This window comes from Sinocyclocheilus grahami, unplaced genomic scaffold (assembly GCF_001515645.1).
Source record: "Sinocyclocheilus grahami isolate Dianchi unplaced genomic scaffold, SAMN03320097.WGS_v1.1 scaffold563.1, whole genome shotgun sequence".
In the NCBI taxonomy this organism is placed as follows: Eukaryota; Metazoa; Chordata; class Actinopteri; order Cypriniformes; family Cyprinidae; genus Sinocyclocheilus; species Sinocyclocheilus grahami.
In genome coordinates, this window is record NW_015505742.1 from 1,227,468 (window position 1) to 1,252,300 (window position 24,833).

The window sequence follows — 24,833 nt, forward strand, 5'->3', positions numbered from 1 at the left end:
GAAACTAAATAACATTAAACAATACAATTTTCAAGCAAAGTTTTAAGAATTAAAACAAATAATAATTTAATACATTTAATAATTTAATAATCTTTTTTTTTTTTAAATAATCTTTTTTCTCTATTTCAATATAGGCTATACTGTATATAATGAAGGTACATTTTATTATTATAATAATTACTTATATTTTAAATGTAACATTCAATATTTCCTTTATTGATTTACTATCAGTGTGTGTTCAGTGGACTGTATCTTTTTGTTTTCTGTATAAAAAATTTAAATGCAATTAAAAAAATTTACTTTTTCACTACAGTAAAAGTGTGACAACTAGCCTCGGTCTTCCATATGCTCAACTGCACAAACTGTCACACACTTAAAAGTCTTTTTTAGGTACTTGTAGCACTTTTGCATTTGTGTTAAGCAGAGGTTATAAAAACACACACCCATAAATTCATGCACACCCCTCCCTCACAGAGCATCTTTACCGTAAGCCCGTTTAATTTTCCTGAAATAGGCAGCTGACAGCCACTTCATATTGATGGAGTGTGAGGAGACAAATGCAAAGATGGAGTGACACGCTGTTGTCTGTCCCCAGACGCTATTCATCCTCTCATCTCATTGCATACACAAACACACACATTCATCCAGTTACTTTTTAGTATCACTTATCATGATTACAGTGAGAAAGCGGTAACCATTTGCATTAAACACCTTGCTGGAATGTTGACGCAAAGAACGGTTGATAAGAGCGATATTAGTTGATATGGATATTAATGGTCAAAATGAACCTATAAGAGAGTGTTTCATGTTATTTTTCACCTCTTTACAGCTATATCAAGTTTATAAATCACTGTATGAATGATGCATTTCATGCAATTGTATTTATAATGCTGTCTGTTTGATCGCTGTGATATGTAATAATTCAGAAAATCCAATTTGCTATTTGGAAATGCAAACATTACTGTTACGATTGCTTGAATAACCTTTATTGTCAGTTTTGGTACATCGATTTTTAGAGGAACATACAGCGATGAGGGGAAATGTTGAATGAGGTGATGGAACTCAGGATGGCAACACCTTTAATGGCTGTAATTATACCAAGTGGATGGTTCCACTCTGGATTACAACCTTCTGCCACAAGCTGAAGTGCTCTGATAAATGAGGGGTGTAATCTTTCAAGACACACAAATACACAGGTTCACACATATACATGCACATATATGCACATCTCCTTGAAGGTTTGCACAAGAGTATTTACCTGTCTGGTGAGATATATTAAGCATTACAGAAATGTCCATGTCATTTATGTTTTTATGTTAGGTGTTTGTTAATTAATGCAGGGTGTGTATGGGTAAAACAGAGCAATTCTCTGTTATACCATTCATTGTTACCATTGTATTGGTGCTGGAAAGTTTTCAGTGACTCGTTCTGTAGGTTACATCGATACACCAGTAGGTGGCGTTATGTGACATCTTTATTTGCTCATTCTTTCAAACGATTTGTTCAAAAATGAATTCAGAAATTATATAAGCGACTTGCTGAATTTGCAACCATGTACTAGCATATTACTGTTAATATTTTACCATCATATTGCCATATGGCAGAAATAGTAAAAGTAGAATGCTAGCCTATGCAGTAGCAAATTCAGCAACTGTCTCATTCAACCGATTCTTTCAAAAACGCTTTCTTTTTGAGTGAGTAATTGAATCATTCATTCATACGATTCATTCAAAAACAGTCAATAATTCAGAAACTGAACAAGTGACAGTCTTTATGGATCATTGAATCTTTCTCATTCATTCAACAGATTTGTTCAAAAACGGATTCATTTAGGAATGAAATAATCTTGAGTGAGCCTTCAAAAATGGTCATTCGTTTACGAAACAAGCGACGATCTTTATGGGTAAGTCAAAAAATTATTCATTAAACCATTTGGTTTCATTCAAGAATTGATTTTGTTTTCCCGAATATTTGCATTACCGTCGGGCTTGTGCCTATGCAGTCAACTCAATGCCTTGTTGATAACTGGAAATACAGTATTGATATAAATCTTTAAGCAATATCACACGTGCATCTCATATAATGCAATGTTAAAAAAATAAATAAAATCATAAAACCTTTTTGAGAAAATGTCTCCACATGCACACCATGATAAGTCACATTTTCAAGGATTATTACAAATTAAATAAATAAATGTGTACGTAAATTCTCACAACCTTAAAACTGATGTTAGATTTCATGTTAAATCAACAAGTAAAAATGGTATTCTATGGCATTTGGGAAGCATTTAAAACTAATCCCTTCATTTATGTTATTGTGTGCAAAGAGTAATCCTTGGCAGTGTGCACTGCCTTGATTAAAACATGTTGAATGTGTTTTATAAGTGGGCGTGGCTGCTCATTTCAGGCAATTAGCTGCCGGCACCAGGGCCACGGGGCCATCTGTGCAAAAAGACATGAACTAATTGACCCGTCTTCCTCTGGACGAGTGTGCGAGAGGAGGAGAGGGGGATGCAGTGATGAGAGTGATGAACGACGATGTGTCAGATCGGCACACAGATTAACCTCAGGTCCAATGGAGCACCAGTTAATTAACCCTACTGATGAAATGAACTGAGTATTATATCCCCAACCGCATCTATCAATGACATCGCTGACTGCCTTCATCTTCAGTAGAGTTTCCAGGAGATATCCAAGGATTTGGAAAGGACCGCAAACTAGTTCATGGGTCATTGTGAGGGAAAACATCCTGAAATGTATTAAATAAATATATATTTAGCCTACTTTTTTATTTAAATATAAGTAACAGTTGAACAAAGCCAAACATATTAAGATCTAGAAGATCTTATCTATTTGTTTAAATTGTTGTATAATTCATTTAATTGGTTTTGTCTCTCATTTATTAATCAAGGACTTCAAAATTATTTATTTATGTGTAAACGTAATGCAATCTAGAATTTTCTATTTTTGAATCATTGTCAAACAACGATTTTATAATTACAATGATGCTATATATTAGTTATAATTAAATACGATGTCTACTATTTTAAAGCAAAACGTTTTCAATCTAAAAGCTATTTCAGGGAAAAAAAACATAGTAAGAAGGATATTTTCATTTCACTGTAATCTAAATGGATTTTATATAAGTGTAAAATTAAAACAGTGGGTAATGATAGCATAAAATTAGTTAATTTCCAACATGGTATTGTTTTCAGTTAAATTAAAGTATTCTGTTTTCTTGTTTAACTTTTGTTGCATTACACATCTGTCATATCTATCAAATAATATGTGACTACATTCTGTATCTGTTACATCAGTAGTAAAATAGCAGTAAAACCATTATTTAAAAATACACCCAGTAGAAAGTCACACAAAATTAGGAATGCATGACTCAGGAAGTTACAAAATATTTTGTATAGGTACCAGTGATTAATCATAAAGCAAAAAAAGAACAGCTGTCTTGCTACTAACATACAGTAGTGAACTGTGGCAACATGTGCTCATAAATGATATGATTCAGGCAGAAGTCAATATTAGGTTCATTGCTTTCCATACTCTTATATTCTAATGCAGCCGCTCACCAATGCTGTGGCCTTTACCTAGCAACTGTTGATGAATGTCATCCAATAAGAGCTCGAGTGACACATTGGACTCCATTTGATCACAGCTAAGGTGACACAGACACTCAATCGAAATACTGCCACCAAAAAGCCATTTGTTGTCCAGACAATTTATGAGGAATTGAATAAAATTCGTCAGCTTGACTGAGTAATTGATTTTTTCATTTCACAATCCTATAGTCGTCAAAGCTCAACAGTCAGCAGTGAAGTGCAAAACTGGCACATGTTGCAATTTCAACAGGGTTCTTATTGGCAAAAGCGTTAGACTACTTAACTCTATAACCTCAATCTATCAGGTCAATCATTTGGGCATAAAGCTACTCAGACAGACTTCTACCCAGACATTGTAAATTATGTCCCTCTTAGAAGTTTATATTTATGTAGGACAAGATCCTGATAAGATTAAAGTAAAAATTACCCATAAGAAACAGTTATAGTCCATATTTGAAGTATTTCATGTGCCATAGAAGAACCATTTTTGGTTCCTCAAAGAACCTTTTAGTGAACAGTTCTTGAACCATTTTTTCTTGGTGTGAAGAACATTTTAATATTTTTGATTTTTTTAGGGAGTGGAAAGAAGTAGAACTTATTTGCTCCCACCCCCAATTCATTCCCATACATTACATCATATGGTTGCTGCCATTGTCTGTTACTAATAATTTATGTGATACTATAATAGTTATATACAAATACCCAAATACAATATGTCCATCTCAATAATCACAATAATACATTATAATAATCCTCATTATCATAAACATTCTAATATGTCCCAGTATTTATAATAATCATGTAATATATAAAATATAACCATATCCTATTATATTGTTAAATCACAGTTTTATAATAACAATAATAATATTTATAATAAACATTAATATCTGCTCCTGTCATTATCATTATTATTTGCTCAGCTATGTAATCATATCCTGTACTGTTGTAATTATATCACCATTTATAGTATCAATATTAATAGTAAGAACAATTATGATCATCCCTACTACCGTTTTTTATACAATAACCATCACCCCATAATATATGGGGTGATGGTTCCTTAGAATAATATTCTAAGGAACCTTTTTCGCTTTTTATTTTAGGATGAACATTTGTATATGGTTATCTTGACATACAGCCCACAGGATAACAACAGCCATTTCTTCCTGATCTGGCTGATAAAAATGACTTCCGTTTATGTTAATTGTTTGATTCAGTCATATTAAATTATATAAATAAACCAGTTAATTTAGATTTAGATTAACCACTTTTTTAGGTTATCTAACAACAATTCCTTACTGTATTGCTTCATTTTAAAGGGATAATTTACCCAAAAATGAAAACTATGACAACTGTTCCAAACTTTTTCATTATTTTATTTTATAGTTTATTTTATTAATTTTGTATTTTTTTTTTTTGTATTTTATTTTATTACATTACATTACAATGAAAGTCAATGGAGAAATAGTTTGGACCCAACTTTAAAATATTTTCTTTTGAGTTTCACAGAAGGAGGAAAATCACACAGTTTTGAAATTACAATAAATGATAAATAAATGATGACAAAAACGTTCATTTTTGGGTGACCAGAATTTCTATTTTTGCATAATCTATAAAAACACATTTCTGCTAAATGATATTACGCTGCTTTCGCAATACTTTCAAAGTGAAATCTGCAGGTAAATGTCTAAAACTTTTATTATGATGTTCGTATCGCGGCAGTTCAGAAATGAAATGTTCAGTGAGTGGCGCTAAAAGGTTAATGATCTATTGTGTTTGAAATTAATTTACTACCAACACTAAATCCTACCCTAATTCTAACCAATAGTGTTAACAAAAGCAAACGTGAGATAAAAACACATTTGCTGAAGCAACCGTGCCATTTTAACAAGTGCAGCGTTGTACCAGATAAGTTACCGAGCAAGGGGAAGTTGTGGCCTAATGGTTAGAGAGTTGGACTTGTAACCCAAAGGTTGTGGGTTCGAGTCTCATACCGGCGTGTAGGTGGGGGGAGTGAATGTACTCTTCCACCTTCAGTACCATGACTGAGGTGCCCTTGAGCAAGACACCGAACCCCCAGCATAAATGGCTGCCCACTGGATGTGTGTTCACGGTGTGTGTGCACTTAGGATGGGTTAAATGCAAAGCACTAATACTTGGCCATATGTCACGTCACTTAAGTTTACTATATCAGATTAGCCATATGGAGGTCATATTCTGTAAGGAACCGTGCAAAAGTCTTAATTAATCAATAATCTGCCCCTGTGATTATAACTTGAGTAAAATGTACTTTTTCAAAGCCTATATTGCTTAATTAAAACTTGAGAATTCAAAATTTTACCGAACCTTGACAAAGATCACTGATACAACCAACTGTTTCTTTTGAAAATAAATTTTTTTCCACAAATACTTCAACTCAACACATGCCCACCAAAATGTCAATTTTGGTCCATCAGATGGTTCTTTCACTCTTTATCATAATCAGACATTCTGGTGTTCACTTTTCTGTATATGGTTAAATAGATGTCCTGTTTGTACATATCCGTGCAAATTTTTACCATGGACAAATTGAAGTGGTTAATAGATGGTGTCAACATCTGCTGCCCACACACACTCACATTTTAACATAACATGTCTATATCATTAATCAAGCCATTTAGGCGCTGTGTGAGCTGTCCCAATTGTTGTCTGGGAAGTCTTCAATTCTCGCAGGTCATTAGAGGGAACGTGTGAGTGAGACAATGGAAGAATAGAGAGGGCTGGTGGTGCATTGTTCTCTGAGGGTTGTCCTCTCGTAGGATGTGGAGATAAAGCTTTCAGACTATAGGGAGGCAAAGAGAGGTCAATGTCTAAGCTGGAGATGTTTCTCACCCTTCTCTGAGAATCACTTGAGCTGCATTATTCGGTCAAAATACTCAGAAATTCCATTGTGTCTAGGATTAAACTAATACAGAGAAACAAAAATAATCATATTGGTTAGTATCAGAATTATCCTGCTTTTGATAAAGAATTAAAATATCTGAAAAGCATTAAATATATCCTCTTAAAAAAGTGGCTAACTAAAACTATTAAAAATCATTTTGGAAATTGAAATAAAGCTGAAATAAAACATAATATGAATATGAGATTACAAACTTAAACTTACATGAAAATGATAAAGGTTGTATTGGCAACTATCTGAAAATATACTATTATTGAAATTGTAAATAAAGGTTATTGGAGTATGCTTTACAAGAAAATGCTATTTCAGTATTTTCTAACTGAAAATTTCACATTTAGCTCAAGGTGTTATTTGCCATTTCTTTGTTATTATTTGCAATTTCGGAGTGAAAATTGTTTCTACAGTAGACATTTTAAGTATGAAAATGACTAAAACTAAGACTGAAATATAAATAAATTTAAGCTGAAATTAAATGACATAAAAACTGACAAAACCACATTAATAATAAAATGCTAAACAATGAAAATGTATATTTTAAAGATAAAAACTAATACAAAATGTTTTAATACTATAATAGTTTAAAAATATTAAAATAACTCATTAAAAAAAAGAGTAAAATTTACTTAGAAATATAAAAACTAATACAATTTACAAGCACACATAAAATAGCTAAAACTTAAACTAAAATCAAAGTGAAAAGTGAAAATATAAAAATAAAATCCAATTCAAAATATCAATAAAAACTATAATAGTTTATAAATCATGCTAAAATAACTGTTAGTGTGTTGTGTGTATTTATTATTCATGTATTATTCACAAATGGTGGGACAAATTACGCACCAAATTATTACGCATTTTATTATTTATGGTAAAGCCCCACTTAGAAGTACACTAAAAATTTGGATGATATAGCTGAGCATGACACTTACCAAGTATCATGATGACTTGCAATCAAAAGACCAAAGGCCACGTCATTCAGCGATTATGCAGCGATTATCAGATTATCCACTGAATTCAATAATCAATTTAAATGTAATGCTTTTAATATTTTGCATTGAAGTCATTTATAATGCAAGCTAACCAAAGGCAACACTTGTCAGTGACTCTGTGCAACAGCGCAGGTAAATTTTTTCAATTACTCTCAAACTTGCCTTGAACTAACATTTGACATTATAAGACATAGGTCTCGATTACTTCCCTGTAACAAGTTGAAAGCGTTCCGACTTCATCCCAACCAAAGGTTGCCATTCTCAGACAAATTAGCCAATAAAGGCCACACTTACTGTGTGCTAATGACTTTAACTTCCTCATTGACTTTATATGTCATTTTGCCGGCCAGCTTCAAAGGCGATTTATTGTAATCCATCGCAAAACCAACATCAATTAGCACATACGCTGTAGGTAAGTGCCTAGGCAGGGAGATAATGAAAGATTAGTGAGAGCAGGATACACTGGGAGAAAGGAAACTTCAAAGCCCTCAGTCTTCTCTCTTAAGGGAAGAGATAATGGTGCGTTGAGATAGCAGGCATATCAGAGTGAAAGTAATTATGTCTTCTTGTGTGTGATTGGTACAATATGGGTTGTTTATCTACAAGCACACAATGAGGCCCTTGTGCGGGGCCATAACAAAACCTGGTTGTTAAAGGCGGCCCATTAAACCGCCATAAACCTCACACCATCTCTGGAAACATAAGGTGTGTTTGTTACATGCATGGAAAAAACAAACAGGTGCCTCATTCCTGATCTGCAGAACCGTTTGAACTTGCTTAGAATATGCTTGTCTGTTTTAATTTAAGTTTTTTTTTTTTTTTTTTTAATACCGGCTCTGGTCCAGACACCAACACTACATTTGCATTGCTTATGTAACAATGACAAGTGAACGATCAAGATGAAATAAAAAGCTAAACTTAAAAAATAAATAGCCATTTCTGAGTGAGAAACTGACATAATCTTAGACCATTATCTTACACTATAAAAATTATTACAATTTTGATATTATCAAAGAGATTTCTGTAATATGTTCATTTGCTTTTTTGTAAGATTATTATAATGCTTACTATTTGTAACACCTTTAAACGTGAATTTGTTATTGTTTATTGTTTATTGTTATTATTGATATATTATATTATATGTGACCCTGGACTACAAAACCAGTCATAAGGGTCAATTTTTCGAAATTGAGAAATTGGGAGATTTGTATAAATCAATAAGCTTTCCATTGATGTATGGTTTGTTATGATAGAACATAATTTGGCCGAGATACAACTATTTGAAAATCTGGAATCTGAGGGTGCAAAAAAAATCTAAATATTGAGAAAATCGCCTTTAAATTTGTCCAAATGAAGTTCTTAGCAATGCATATTACTAATCAAAAATTAAGTTTTGATATATTTACAGTAGGACATTTACAAAATATCTTCATGGAACATGATCTTTACTTAATATCCTTATGGTTTTTGGCATAAAAGAAAAATCAATAATTTTGACCCATACAATGTATTTTTGGCTTTTGCTACAAATATACCTCAGCGACTTAAGACTGGTTTTGTGCTCCAGGGTCACATATTAATTATATCATATCATATCATATCATATTATTGAACAATGACTAGAAAATTACCATAATGAAATAAATAGCTAAACTTTCTGAGTGACATTCTGAGTCAGGATTTTAAAGTTTTCTTACATGAGAACTTGATCTATTGCAATTTTTAAATGATCAAACAAATTTCTTTTAATTTACATATTATAATATGTATTATTTCTTGTTGCTCTGTTTATTTACATTATGATGTTGTTTACTATTTGTGAGACCTTCAAACTTGCATTTAGTACAAATCACTCCACATCACTTCCTGGAGGATGATGCCAAAAAAGAACTGTAGCTTTTGTTTTCACAAAAGACCAACAGGATGCACCTGGAGTCATCCACTCAAACCAAGAGTTCAATGATTTAAAACGTTCATTTAAAAGTGGTATTGTAATAAAAGCAATGTCAACAATACAATTTTCATTCTTAAAAAAATTATGTTACACTCTTAAAAATGCTGGGTTAAATACAACCCAGTGCTGGGTAAAATAGGGACAAACCCAGCAATTGGGTTGTTTTGACCCAGCGGTTGGGTTACTACCCAGAAGGTTGACTTAAACATTTAACCCAACCGCTGGGTCAAAACAACCCAATTGCTGGGTTTGTCCCTATTTTACCCAGCACTGGGTTGTGTTTAACCCAGCATTTTTTAGAGTGTAATATTAAATATTATTTAATTAATGAATGTGTAATTAAACAATAATGAATGTTAATAAATATTCAGTCAATACATATACTGTATGATATACTGCAAAAATGACCATGTTTAAAAAAAGTTACCGTGTAAAAATAACCTGTAAAAATGACTAAGAGAGGACAGGAGTCTTATCTGAACGAATGACTACTTCCTGAACCATCCCAGAGCCATCGGATCAACATAATAAAGCCACATCATTTAATCCCAGCCCAGCCACAACAGATAAAAGCATATTAAGTTTAGCTGCACAAATTACACTGAAGGTACAAATCGAGGACAAAAACATTGATAAATAATGATTTTAAGTTACTTTCTGGCATTTGGGTAAAAGCCGGACATTTATCAGCGTTCAGAAGCAAGGAAAGGACCTGTCCTCAGAGATATGTTCAGAGCAAGAATAATTAGTATAATGCATTAGATGAAACCTCATGCTAATTTTTCAAAAGTTGGTACACTAAAAGGGTTTGTGAATGGCACACGTTTAATAAAACATCTAATAATAAACTAGATTTGACTTTTTCTGATATAAGTGGTTGTGCTTGTCCAAGCAAATATTACTATTCCATGATATTATTATTGCTCCAAACAAACTTGACAAAACATTTTTGCAGTGTGATGTGTTTTATATGCATATGTTCAAAATAAAAATTACCAAGAGTTCGGTGTGTACCGGATTGGAATTTGGGTCATGCTAATCAGACGTCTGTTTAATTTCCACTGAAATAAAAGAAACCGCTGACTCAGACAGAGGATCAAAGAGAGGTCATGAGATACTAAGACGTCCGCCGGTCACGGCTGTGTGATCTTTGCTGAGCTGCGATAATGACAGCAAAATATGCCTGTAATCGGTGATAAGGCCTTTAATGTTCCGTAAACGCGACAGGTACTAAAGTTTACAGGCCTGAAATTAAATGATAAACTTTGACTTTGAAGGACATATCGAAACTTGATGAACTGTGATAAGTTCATATAAATTTGCTGAAAATGTACTCACCCTCTGGCCATCAAAGATGTAGATGTAAATCATTAAGAAATGTCTAACTTTTAAACCATTGCTTCCTTCTAAAATTGTCCTCTAAAATGTCAAACGGCCTAAAGATGGATTTGTTTCTTACAAACACGCAGCTTTTTGCTTCACAAGATGTTAACTGACGGACTGGAGTTGGATTACTTGTGGATTATTGTGATGTTTTTAGCTGTTTGGACTCTCATTCTGACGGCACCCATTCACTGCAGAGGATCCATTGGTGAACAAGTGACGCAATGCTAAATTTCAAAAAAAAAAAAAAATTCAGATGAAGATACTCGTCTACATCTTCCCATTTTCAGCACTTTTTTTTTTTTTTCATTTTTAGGTGAACTATTCCTTTAAGGCACTGTGTCCATGCATGTTTACATGTAAACTATACATAAACATTCAAATAAGCATTGGGCCATATAAAACTTGAAATAAATAGCTTTCTATAATCTCAAAAATGTCAAACATCCCATCTGTAGTCAATTTGAAAATTCTAACAGAATATTGATTAAAAACTAAAACATTTCTCATCAAGTCATTGACTAAATAATGTGGACTATATTTATTGGGCTACATTCATTTATTTACGGCTCTATACATCAACAATTAAGGAACTTAAACATCTGAGACAAACTTGATTCTTAACTGAAACATAAAAGGTATAGATGCCCATTAAGTCACCTATGAAACAACAAGGCCATTTGGACATAAAGTAGCCTTCACTCTAAGAAATGCTGGGTTAAATGCAACCCAGTGCTGGGTAAAATAGGGACAAACCCAGCAATTGGGTTGTTTTGACCCAGCGGTTGGGTTACTACCCAGAAGGTTGGGTTAAACATTTAACCCAACCGCTGGGTCAAAACAGTCCAATTGCTGGGTTTGTCCCTATTTTACCCAGCACTGGGTTGCATTTAACCCAGCATTTCTTAGAGTGTAATATTAAACATTATTTAATTAATGAATGTGTAATTAAACAATAATTAATGTTAATAAATATTCAGTCAATACATATACTGTATGATATACTGCAAAAATTACTGTTTAAAAAAGTTACCGTGTAAAAATAATTGCTGGGGTTGTCCCTATTTTACCCAGCACTGGGTTGTATTTAACCCAGCATTTCTTAGAGTGTACGGTAAAATTCACCTTACCTCTGCAAAATACTGTAAATCAGTTTTAAATGTAAACATTTCAATTAAAAATGTAAACCAAAAAAAAAAAAATATATATAAATATTATTTTATTTTCAGCCGTCTTGTTTAGCATTGGCTGTCATTGCACTGAATCACTGGAAAGCATGCGACAGACCTGAGCTAATAAAGAGAGAACGTGCACCGCTTGGATTGATTCAATTTAATTTGCGCACCTCTGTCACGGGGTGCCAATGACGGATTTACCAGTGGCCGGCCTGTTTAAATTACTTTTAAATCATAAAAGCAGCGCAACGACCGAGGGAAGGGAGAGGTTGCTGCATGGGAATATGCGGAGAACTCTTGATTTCTCTTCAGCAAATTAGCTCTGGCTTTGTCTCAAACCTTGTGAGCTGCCTATCTGGACAGCATTCTTTTTTTGTAAATTTATTAAATAAAAATACATTTCGATTTTGTAAAAAAGAGAGAGAGAGAGAGAGAGGGAGAGAGAGAGAGAGAGATCGAAAAAATGTCTCGTGTAAAACCATAATTTGTGCATTGTGTTGTCGTATGAAATGTACAATATAAATACAATATAAACCATATAATGTGAAATATCAAAGAGATGACCAGCGTAGACTGTGTGTTTACGTCAGTAATTATCTAATGCTTCATTTAATTTGCGCACCTCTGTCACGGGGTGCCAATGACGGATTTACCAGTGGCCGGCCTGTTTAAATTACTTTTAAATCATAAAAGCAGCGCAACGACCGAGGGAAGGGAGAGGTTGCTGCATGGGAATATGCGGAGAACTCTTGATTTCTCTTCAGCAAATTAGCTCTGGCTTTGTCTCAAACCTTGTGAGCTGCCTATCTGGACAGCATTCTTTTTTTGTAAATTTATTAAATAAAAATACATTTCGATTTTGTAAAAAAGAGAGAGAGAGAGAGAGAGGGAGAGAGAGAGAGATCGAAAAAATGTCTCGTGTAAAACCATAATTTGTGCATTGTGTTGTCGTATGAAATGTACAATATAAATACAATATAAACCATATAATGTGAAATATCAAAGAGATGACCAGCGTAGACTGTGTGTTTACGTCAGTAATTATCTAATGCTTGCTCAAACATGCTGTCTAGTTAGGGAACACACTAGGTTTGGAGACGCAGCCTGCATCAGGACCGCATTTGCGGGATAGAGGGGCGGGCCGCTCCAGTCTTCTCGGGTCAAGGCGAAAATATCCATTTCTGCCTCATGTCCCCTTTGCAGAGACGGGTTTCCATGTTATTAATCCAGCGTCCGCTGCCGTTTCGTGTAGGCAATATTTAAAATAACAATTGCGAATTTCAATCCATTTCGTCTCGATTTATTGCGTGCTTACGACAAGCAGCCCATGGATGAAATGACGGTTTTGAATGGATTGCATGTTTCATTTATTTCTTTTATATAGATCTACAACTCTTTATTATTTGTATTTTCCCCCATGTAGCCTAATGCATAGAGTGTTTGCACTTGGAGACAGAAGATTGCAGGCTTTGCAGCCTTGCCTATATTGTTTTATTTTTACTCTAAAACGATGATTATTTATTTCACGATGTTTATGCGGTCGGAGATTATTCTTGTTTGCGTTTTCGTATCTAACCGACTGTTCTGTCTTAAATTGATTAAAAGGCATCTTAAGACCCCTCATTATAAATGCTCAAGTCCATGAAAATTACCAGCGAATTGTATTTATGAAGCAATGAGATCTCAAAAGATAAATAAATGCGATATTATTATTATTATTATTAATGCTGGCTACTGTAAATTGGATATTGGATGCATGCAGTTAGAGCTATTTCTACCTGATCTGTCTTTTAATTTAAAAATATTTAATTTGTCTAAATCAAAACAGTCTGGCAAACGTAGTCATTCTAAATAATCAAATATTTCAATGAAATCAATTACTTTAGATACAGATGTTTCCATAGGAGGTTTTTAGATTATAGGTCAACCTAAAAACGGAGACTTTTATCAAACCCTTTAAGGCTGCAAATATCTGACGCACAGATAAGAGTCAATCATAAATATATAGGCTAATGCACAATTTTATGGACTACATATAATGTGAAGTCGTAAAACGCAATTATCTTGATATTATAGCCGAGATTATTTAAATAAGTCGTAAAACATATTACAGCACATATTAGTTTTAATATGTAGGACACATCTTGGACTGCTCAGTGAGATTATACATTTTTAATCAGATATTGAATAATAGTAATAATAATAATACATTATATTTTATATTATACATTTACTTTAGAATTATGATTTAAATGTTTCAGGTCTCAGAAATCGTATCAGCATTATCGTCTTAATAAGTAAATAAACCTAGCGACAAGAAATTCTTGTTTATTTGAACTAATTTTGATGATTTAGGGATACCTTTAAACTTGCAATAATTGCAATTAATTGAGTTACTGCTGAGCCCCAGAGAGGATGAGAGACGCCTGATGACAGGCACTTTGGAAACTTCGCATATGGCTCCGCTCTGATGTTGGTTGAGGACCACATCTCAGTCCAAGGACGTGCTCGAAGTGTCTATACTACAGCATGATTAGTTAATTAGAAAAATGTCAAGTGATCGACTCCCGCAGGACATCCTCTGCAGCCAATCAGCGCTCACACAGGCGTTATGAGTGAGCTGTGAACGTGCGGGGAGGTTCAGAGAGCAGAGCATATGACAGAGATACAGTTCTAAACAAGAGAGAGCGCCAAGATACAGTACGATTAAGCGAATCATATCTTTTCTGGGAGAGTTTTCTTTTTTTTGTGCTTAAAGTTTTAGAGATAGGCTGCTTTAATTACTCTGGGCGTCTCATGGTTCCATATGGGTAAATATCAGTTAGACTAAACTCAAAATATCCAAGTTTTAATAGAACAGAAAGTATCCGTAATCGCGATTAAAACGCATGTATCCGTGCGTAAAACGCAGCTATCCAAGTGTTTTCCTGCAACTCCAAACACTCTAAAAGCGTTGCAATGGAAAAATCAAAGAACTTCAGGATCGACGCCCTTCTGGCTGAAGAACCACATCGAGGGACCCGAGAAGTATCACCTGGACTGAGCAGCGACAGCATGACGGGCAGCCCGGTGTCTTGCAGGCGCGGCGACACTCCATCCCCGCGCGGGACCCACGGTGCCATACACCTCCAAACCGGAATCCTACCTAAACCTGGGCTGCTCAATCTCCCACACCCAGGACTCACTTCGTTTCCAGGCATGTACACGACGCCCATGTACCCCATTTCAGCGTTGGGAAGTCAGCACCCTGCCCTGGCGTACTCGGGTTTTACGCAGCTGACGCAGCCGTACCCTGAGCAGCTGAAGGCGGCGGCGATGGCCGGATCTTTACCGCTGGAGCACTGGATACGAGCTAGCATCATGGTACCACGACTGCCCGAATACACCTGTGAGTGGGCTAGCATTCAGATGAGTGGGTAACAATTTAAGTCGCTAATAAACATGACATATTCCTTGAAACATCAAAAGTTCCTGTCCATAGAAAATCGAATATGCACTAAAACAAAAGGTGTATGTAACAATTTTCACTCAGAAACGCTAGTAAATTTCACAGTTCATAGCAAAACTGTGAAAGACCAAAGAAACAGCAAATAACACTAAGTATTTTCTTGTAAAACGTACTGCAATCATTTGTAAAAAATAACCTTTAAAACATATTTTTTACAGTGCATAAGAATAATGAAAGTTTTATTTTGAATGCATGAATTAAAATTCTGTTCAGCATTATATATATGATTGAATAATGTTTGTTCATGAAATTTGAGTGACATTTTTTAACCTTTCATTAATAATTCAACAATAATCTGTTCAAAAAGTTGATGTACATTTACATATGGACAATATTAAATATAGGATTTAAGTTTATTGACATTTACCTGTTTAAATATCACCGAATTATATAATATGATAATATTATTTCAAAGTTATTAAAGTTCACTTAATAATGCTTTATTCCAGTTTTGAAATGCCCAATGCACATGAGCAAATTTCAGTTTTTATGTAATTAATAACTACAAAAGCCTCTGATATAAATGGGAATTAAAAAAAACATGATAAGGTCTCCCTTATTATTTGTACACCTCCATCATTATAGCATCATTACTGTCATACACCAAATTTTGTTGCATTACCGCCATTGTCAGTTTGAAAGCAAATATTGTAAAAGCTCATGAAATCCTTTTCAACATAATCAAAGGTGAGGAAAAGCAAACAGAGTGAGAGAGATGTGCTTTCACACCTGTGACTCTTGAAAGAACTGGAGTTAATTTGTCACTAAGCAATTATGATATGTTTATAACTCCTGTTTGATGGATTATTAAACTGAAATCATGTGGCGAAATTAGTTTGCTGAATTACAATGATAAGGCAGTATCAGGAAATTATGGCTACATATTCGTTTTTTCTAAATTTAAATGTATTTAAAAATAGCTAATGAGAAAAATACAGGGAAACATATTTTTACAAACTGAAAGCAGAAATTTTAAATACATGATATAATCAAAAAACAACAATAATATTTTGTGAACAACCGAATAGCCAATATATTTTACCAGACATTGCACTCTTCATAGACATGATTGAAAGATTATATTATCCTTGGATAGTTAAAGAAACGACAACTCAACAATAAAGTCATTCTGACACTCTAACTGAACAATGGTCCACATTGTGTTACCAGGATTTACACCAAACTGTAATAATATAATTTTATTTTTGGCTTCTTTATAAAGCCATAAATGTCAGCTCGATGGGAATTGTCTTTGTGTGAGAGAAAAACTATAAACAAACACCTTAAACATACTGTAGTTCATCAATAAAATCCCAAAAGCGTTCATTGAATTTTCATTAAGTTAATGGCTTGCTCTTGCGTTTTATGGCCGCCCAGCCCTGCTTCTTCTTAACAATAAGCTGCAGTAAAGCTATTATGGTAAATGATAGCTGCAAATTCCCGGGCTTTCTTTTGTGTGTGTGTGTGTGTGTGTGTGTGTGTCTGACCCTACAAGTCCTTGACATTATATAAAAGAGACAAAAATCTCATAAAAATAATCTAGATGTGGATTACAGTACCTTGCTTGCATCCCTTTTGGCTGGTGCTTAATTTTTATATACAGGCACAAGAGGCCTGTTATTAATTTGGAACAGATTTACAGTTTTAGCAATGATGTGGCTTTTAACTAAAAATGCTGTTGAATGTTTATGCTCTTATTTTAAAGTGTATATTAGATCAGCATAAAGATATGTTAAACTGCAGCACAATAATTGCACTTGTTAGCAGTGCTCTTGAACAAACTCCTAACCCTAAAGATCTGAGCCACATCTGAGTAAAAGTATATCACCTCAATGTGGCTTATTTTGACTTGGACCAGTAGGAAACCACATAGCAATCACTCAAAACACATTATAGATTCATTCTAGCATCAAAACAACATATTAGAAACATTCATTTAAAGGTCTTTTGTGTGTAATCTGTTCATAATTTGTTACGATCTATTCATGTCCACATTCTTTCTATTTGTCTTACAGCCGCCCCCCAGTCCGGTTTGATGGGTAAATGTCGTAGGCCGCGGACAGCATTCAGCAGTCAACAACTACTGGAGCTGGAAAACCAGTTTAAACTTAACAAGTACCTTTCCAGACCCAAACGCTTCGAAGTGGCCACATCGCTCATGCTGACCGAGACACAGGTAAAGGAGTGCGAAAGTGAGAGGATGAAAGAGTGGAACTAATGGTAAACTGAGGTTTTAGATTATGAAAAAAATGGCAACATTATGGTACTTTGATACACGACCGTTCAAAGCTTTGGGATTTGTATGATTTTTAAGTGTTTTTAAAAGTAGTTACTTATGCTCACCAAGGCTGCATTTATTTAATAATAAAAAAACAGTATTGTGAAATATTACTGCAATTATAAATAACTGTTTTCTATTTTAATATATTTTTAAAATGTAATTCATTCAGATCATCAAAACGGAATTTTCAGCATCATTACTACAGTTTTCAGTGTCACATGATCCTCCAGAAATGATATCCTGATTTGATACTCAAACACTTCTAGTTATAAAAAACAAAACAAAAAAAAAACATATATATATATTTATTTATTTATTTTTTGGAAACTTTGGGATTATTTGATACATTGAAATCTTGTGTAACTTTATAAAAGTCTTTACTCTCACTTTTGATTAATTCTAATATACCCTTCCTGAAAAAAAGTACTAATTTCTTTCAAAAATGATATATGTAAAATGGTTATCATATTAACAGTATGCTTTTTACACTTGACAAAATAGTAAAAATATCATGTTAGTATTGTGGTATTTAAATTCTACTAATTAGAATGGACAAACAAAATAAACATAAAACATTGATAAAACATACACCATATCACCATCACTGTAGTGTCTAAAAAAAAACATGATTCCATAAATTCTATTGTATACTTCTCTATTGGTTTATTGGTAGAAAATGGTTATTTTGCTGCTAAACTTATGGGATTGTCTGTAAAACAGGTCAAGATCTGGTTCCAGAACCGCAGAATGAAGTGGAAACGCAGTCGTAAGGCTAAAGAACAGGCCGAGGTCGATCGTCAACGTGGGGGAACCAAATCGACCAATGAGAGGCCAGGAAGGGACAGTCGCAGGGCCATCGCTCAGAGTGTGGAGGAGCACGAGGAAGAGGATGATATTGAGGAGGAGGATGAGGAAGATGAGGAGGAAGGGCAACACAAATTCATTAACGACAACCTTAATGTACCACATTCCACAGACTTTCTACACCACGCGTCTGCGTTAAGATACCACCCCGACAGCCCGTTCTCTGAGGACGACATGGAGGAGGTGGGAGGAGGCGACAGGAAGATTGGGGCAGGGTTATGAAAAGATACTGAAACTGAAACTGCATAAATGCACAGCAGCATTACAGCCCTGTACTGTGGTCTGACTGTGGCAACAGTAAAATTAAAGAACAGAGACTATAAATGACAAACTATTTAGTCACCGATAGACACACGAAAGCCAATCACCAGAATTAATTTCACCGATTTGTGATGGTGTTGGTAAGTACAGGTCATTGAAACTCATACAAAGTAAACATGAAATATAATAATAAACATTCAAGTTGTGTTCCAAAACTTGTAGACAGCAAAGGGCATCACATAATCTCTCTACACACACACACACACACACACACACACACACACACAGACACAACTGTTCAAAAGTATGGGGTTATCAAGATTTTTTTTTAAGGGCATTTATACTTTTATTCAGCAAGGATGCATTAAATTAATTAAAAGTGACAGTGAATAGTGTAACAAATAATTATATTCTGTTCTTTTGAACTTTTTCATTTATCAAAGAATCCTGAAAAATAAAAAACGGTAACATGGTTTTCACAAAAATAAATGTATTTATTTATAGATATTTAATATATTTATAAATAATACATTTAATAAATATTTATATATTTAACTGTTTTCAACATGCAATACAAAATATAACAATAATAATAATAATAATACAGAAGAAATGTTTCCTATTCATCAAATCAACATTTGATGAATTCTGAAGGATCATGTGACACTGAAGACTGGAGTAATGATGCTGAAAATTCAGCTTTGCATCAGGAATCAATTACATTTTACAATATATTAAAAAAGAAAATGGTTATTTTAAAGTGTAATAATATTTCACAAAATTATTGTTTTTACTGTTTTTTAAACAAAAATAAATGCAGGCTTGGTGAACACAAGATACTTCTTTCAAAAACATTAAAACATCCAACCCCAATCTTTTGAATGGTAGTGTAGATATTATTAATTCAATACCATAAAAAATAATAAACAATTTAACATTGTCTATTTTACCTAATATTTGCTATATAGAATATCATTTTGCTAACTTAGCAACATTCCAATTTTAACCGCTATTGGAATCAATTGTTCACATGAGGCGTGCTATTTGTGTGGCACATGGAAATGCTGCCTATGTAGAGCATTTCAAATTAGTCACTTACGAGGTTTCATTTTAATTAGGCAGCAAGGCAGCTCACAAGAGCTTTGATTACAATTTTTTAATTCAATGTCTGAGAGCTATGTCTTGTTTCTACAAGATGTAAATGTTAATTTATTGTTTTTGCTCATTGTAAATAGCATCAGACGTGCAGTTTTTGCAGTAAAACACTTTTGCTTCATAACTATCAGCTGCAAATAATCCTCCACTAAACATACAATAACTCTGTAAAAAAACTTTCATAAGTGCTGGTTTTAAGAGACAATGTAAAATCTAAATTACCCTTCTTAATACATTTCTGGTCTTATTGTGCAAGATTCATTAATGCACATTATTCCAAAGAAATAACGTAAGCGTCTTACTGTAACTTAATACAGATTAATAGCAAAGCCGGATCTGAAATAGATGCATTACCCCTGGAGATTCTCTGGAGGGTGAGTTTGAGCTTCAGCTTCCATGTCCAGGTCAGAAAGTTGGTGGTCGTGGAGTTTCAGGCAGCTGGTAATCCTTCACAATCCACAGCAAACTTCACTGTGGTATGAAACAGGCACTTTTCATAATCCAATCAATTCCTAAAACTACAAGGATGCACTCATTATAGTATACCAACATGTCTTTCAAATGTAGGTAGTTTCATGTGGTGTAAAACCAAAACAACTAAAAGGCATTACATCAGCTTGAAATACATTGTATTATAATTCACTTATTATATTTTTGTTTTGTTGAAAGGTGCATATAAATATTTATTTGCATTACAATTATGCCATTTTTTTTACCTTCTCTCCACCTTTCATATGCATCATTTACTTGTGTGACGGAAAAGAGCTTGAGGCATGTATATTTCTATATGTCATGGTTACATTCATATGTGGATCAATGTTTGTTCACTTTAATGTTATTTAAGAAAGTCAAAGTCTGTCATTCATTTCTATTGAAAGATGCAAGGGAGGTCGATACACTGCTATAGTAATGTTATATTTGTTGCTGTAAATAGCTGCACATAAATGAAATGAAAAACCAAACTGTGGAAATGATTGTGTTCAAAATCTGAATAAAGCTTGCTTTCAGAGACAGCAGTCTAGACTCTAAAGGTAGGAATTCAAGTAAAATTTGTTTAACATTCTGTACAGCGTGAAGATTAGGCTACACTACGACTTTAAAGGGGTCATTCGATGTTGCTAAAAATAACATTATTTGGTGTATTTGGTGTAATGAAATGCGTTTATGTGGTTTAAGGTTCAAAAAACACATTATTTTCCACATACTGTACATTATTGTTTCTCCTCTATGCCCTGCCTTTCTGAAACGTGTCGATTTTTACAAAGCTCATCGGTCTGAAAGTGAGGTGTGCTCTGATTGGCCAGCTATCCAGTGCGTTGTGATTGACTGAATACCTCAAGCGTGTGACGGAAATGTTACGCCCCTTAACATACTGTCAGGCCATGTCCCGGAGCGACGATTCAAAAACATTAAAACCCATTATAAACGAGGCATTTGTTGCATCCAATGGGGACATAATTATGTATTATAATGACTTATACTGTCTTTTTAGCATTGCGTTGCATCGCGCCACGTAAACATAAAACCATGTCTGCATTTGTGATCGGAGAAATGACAAATAAGCGCTACTCTACACTGCTCAAAACTTGCGTTTGAATCATCAGTGGCAAATCCTTTAAATGAAAAAGTCTGTGAGTCAGAACAGCCGGCATTGTAGTCTACTCTACCAGGATCAGGAAACAGTCCTCCATAAAATGTGCTGCACACAAATATTTGGGGTGAAGTGTTCTGGAACAGTGTTGTAAATACAACTTAACCACTGATTGCTAGTCGTGTCCTCTTTTGGAAGACCAAAAAAAGTAGTTTCGCTTTCACAACGAAACACACGGCGGGCTAGAGTGAGCGGAGGCAGGAGGCCTAGAGTGAGCGGAGGCCGGCGGGCTTGAGAACAGCACGGCCGGCGGTTTCGACAAAGGAGCGTCCGGCGGGCTTGCGGCAACCACATGTGACGACCCCGGGTTCCGCTTCGTCCACGGTGAAAGCCGATCCGGCGATCGACAGTGCGAAGTTGATGTATTTCCTCAACCACAGCTGTCGGTTTTTTACCGTAAATTTTACGGAATTTTTTTTACAGTGTTGTTATGGTTACCTCATCAGGCCTACGCAATTTCTGTGAGCGTGGATGCGTAAAAATGTGTGCTATGACGTAACTTTAGTGGTTAATGTTTGAAAACTCTTCCCAAATGAATGCCTACTTATAATATAATAATGTATTTATTTCAACATATTAAAAAATAACAACGTGTATAAACATGTTTACAAATATATTATTTATGTTTAACAGAATAATAGCTCACAGAACAGCAGAATAATAACTCACACTCATATCATTCGAAACCCGTAAGACCTTTGTTCATATTCGGAACACAAATGAAAACTGAGAGGTTGCTGACTTTGCATAGACAGCAATGCAACTGACATGTTCAAGGCCCAGAAGGGAAGTAAGGACATCGTTAAAATACCCCATGTGACATCAGTGCATGCGTCGTGGTACTCTCATGAACGCATGTTAAAGACTGACTGATAAGTCGTTATTTGTGTATTCTTTGTGCACAAAAAATATTCTCATAGCTTCATAACATTATGGTTGAACCACTATTTTAGTGATGTCCTTACTACCTTTTTGGGCCTTGAATGTGTCAGTTGCGTTGCTGTATATGCAGGGACATCTTAATTTGAGTTCCAAAGATGAACAAAGGTCTTACGGGTTTGGAACGACATGAGGGTGAGCAATTAATGACAAAATGTTTTGGATGAACTATACCTTTAATGGGCAACAAGACAGCTGCCTTCAGATTCAGACACAACCAATGAGGCTGATTAACATGCTGGAGAATTGCAAATGTGCTGCCCATAATAAACCAGCTGAAAGAGGTTATTTACAGCCCAGCCTCTCAAATATGAATTACTCAGGCGGGTTTACTGATAGTCAAATAATTAAGTTAATGAAGAGGAAGTAAAGTAATCAGGCCCTTGCTGGTGATGTCATCACGGTTATTACATTTATGGACAAAAAAGCAGAAAATAAATTTCAAATAAAGCTAAATGATGGGAATACGACTGAAACAAGGCACTTTATTGTGGCGTTTGTATGAGGGCAGTGATTAAATGCAGAACAAGTGCAGACAGCATAACTTCGCTGTCATGGGGGCTCCGGGACAGCATGTTTATATAGTGATTAAATGCATTTTTAACTGGCCTCAGAAAGGTGCCTCTGCCTTGTTAAAACTCAACCAGACCGGGACATCGAGGACAGTCTGAGTGAGTTTACTCATTTTCAGAGATTGGACTACACAGGTTTATTTCCCGGGTAAGGCAAATAACATACGCTTCCTGCTGGGAGATTCTAGGACTTTACAACTTGAGAGTTGTCAATGAAACCCTCAAAAGTTTTAAAGTCAAGAAAAGGACACCTCGTACAGTCTACCTGATTAGGTAAATTGCACATTAACATTTGCATTACATTTGGCAGGCGACTTACAAGGTATACATTTTATCCGTTCATGCATCCTCTGGGAATCAAACACATGACCTTGGAGTTGCATGCATCATACGAGAAGAGAAGAGAAGAGAAGAGAAGAGAAGAGAAGAGAAGAGAACACAAGTGGTAATGTATTTGCTTGGCTGACAATAAAATAGCTGAAAAAAATTGAAGATTGGGACCCGAGTCATATCTTGAGATCAGAACATCATTTTTGACTTGAACTCTGTTGATTTGGGCCCATAAGAAAACACCTTAGAAAAAACAACCTGTTAAAAGCACTGAGAACTAGCAAGTTTTTTGCAAAGGCAAATGCCAATTACATTTTCTTTAAAAATCTATACCATTTCTGAAATCTCTGAAATGTTTTCAGTGTGGTGAGCAAAAACTGATTCTAGGTATACTGAGGACTACAGTTTATTACAGTGGATAATTTGATATAATCCAAAGTGGTGATTATTTCCCATAGGCCTATTTGCAGGGAAGGTGAAATAAAGGAAGACATCACAGAATGCAAAAGACTATTAACCATGAAGTGTTGCTAAGTGCAACAGTTTTCATGCATTTACATGTTTACCTAATTGTTTAAGCTGCATGTTAGTAGTTCTTACATTTACATTTAGTCATTTAGCAGATGCTTTTATCCAAAGCGACTTACAAATGAGGACGATTGAAGAAGTCAAAATCAACAAAAGAGCAATAATATGTGCTGTGACAAGTCTAATGCAGTACACATTGCAAGGTTGTTTTTTTAAAAATAATAAATAAAAAGAAAAAAGTAGATAGAATAGAAAAAGAATAGAGAACTCTTCATAATATAAACAGGTAATTTAATGTTTAGACTTTTTCAAACGTTCTAAAGAAAATGTAGACGATTCTTGTCGATGCAATTGCTTGTACAATTTTCCTCCTTATTCTGAAAATACTTATAACAGAAGAGTAATAACAACCCTTACGAAAATTAACCGTGGTTTTAATATAGTAAAAATGTAGTAACAGTGTTTTTTGGCCAAACTGACTATACTATTTGTATAACCACAGTTTTATTACAAATGCCATGGTTAAACTATGGTTAGTGAAACAAAAACATAGCTGAGTTGTGGTTACCATGGTTTAGCTAAGTGTTCTTTTTTGTTTTTTTGGTAGTAAAACCATGGTTAATTTTCATAAGGGAACCCTACACTCTAAAAAAAAATGCTGGGTTAAAAAGGGACAAACCCAGCTATTG

General features: G+C 34.5%; 1 protein-coding gene across 1 annotated transcript; it reads left to right on the top strand.

The window, feature by feature from the left end:
- The first annotated feature begins 15,013 nt into the window (after nucleotides 1-15,013).
- Nucleotides 15,014-18,930, top strand: LOC107556279 (motor neuron and pancreas homeobox protein 1-like). Its single transcript, XM_016239346.1, has 3 exons — nucleotides 15,014-15,443; nucleotides 17,579-17,739; nucleotides 18,565-18,930. The coding sequence occupies exons 1-3, from the start codon at nucleotides 15,014-15,016 to the stop codon at nucleotides 18,928-18,930; spliced, it is 957 nt and encodes a 318-aa protein (XP_016094832.1).
- The last annotated feature ends 5,903 nt before the right edge of the window (nucleotides 18,931-24,833 follow it).

What these genes read in the sequence shown, in the direction of transcription:
- LOC107556279 (XM_016239346.1), top strand. Translation starts at nt 15,014, where the DNA reads ATGGAAAAATCAAAGAACTTCAGGATCGACGCCCTTCTGGCTGAAGAA. An exon ending in ACGACTGCCCGAATACACCT is followed by an intron (nt 15,444 to 17,578) that starts GTGAGTGGGCTA and finishes TTTGTCTTACAG; the next exon opens with CCGCCCCCCAGTCCGGTTTG. An exon ending in TCATGCTGACCGAGACACAG is followed by an intron (nt 17,740 to 18,564) that starts GTAAAGGAGTGC and finishes TCTGTAAAACAG; the next exon opens with GTCAAGATCTGGTTCCAGAA.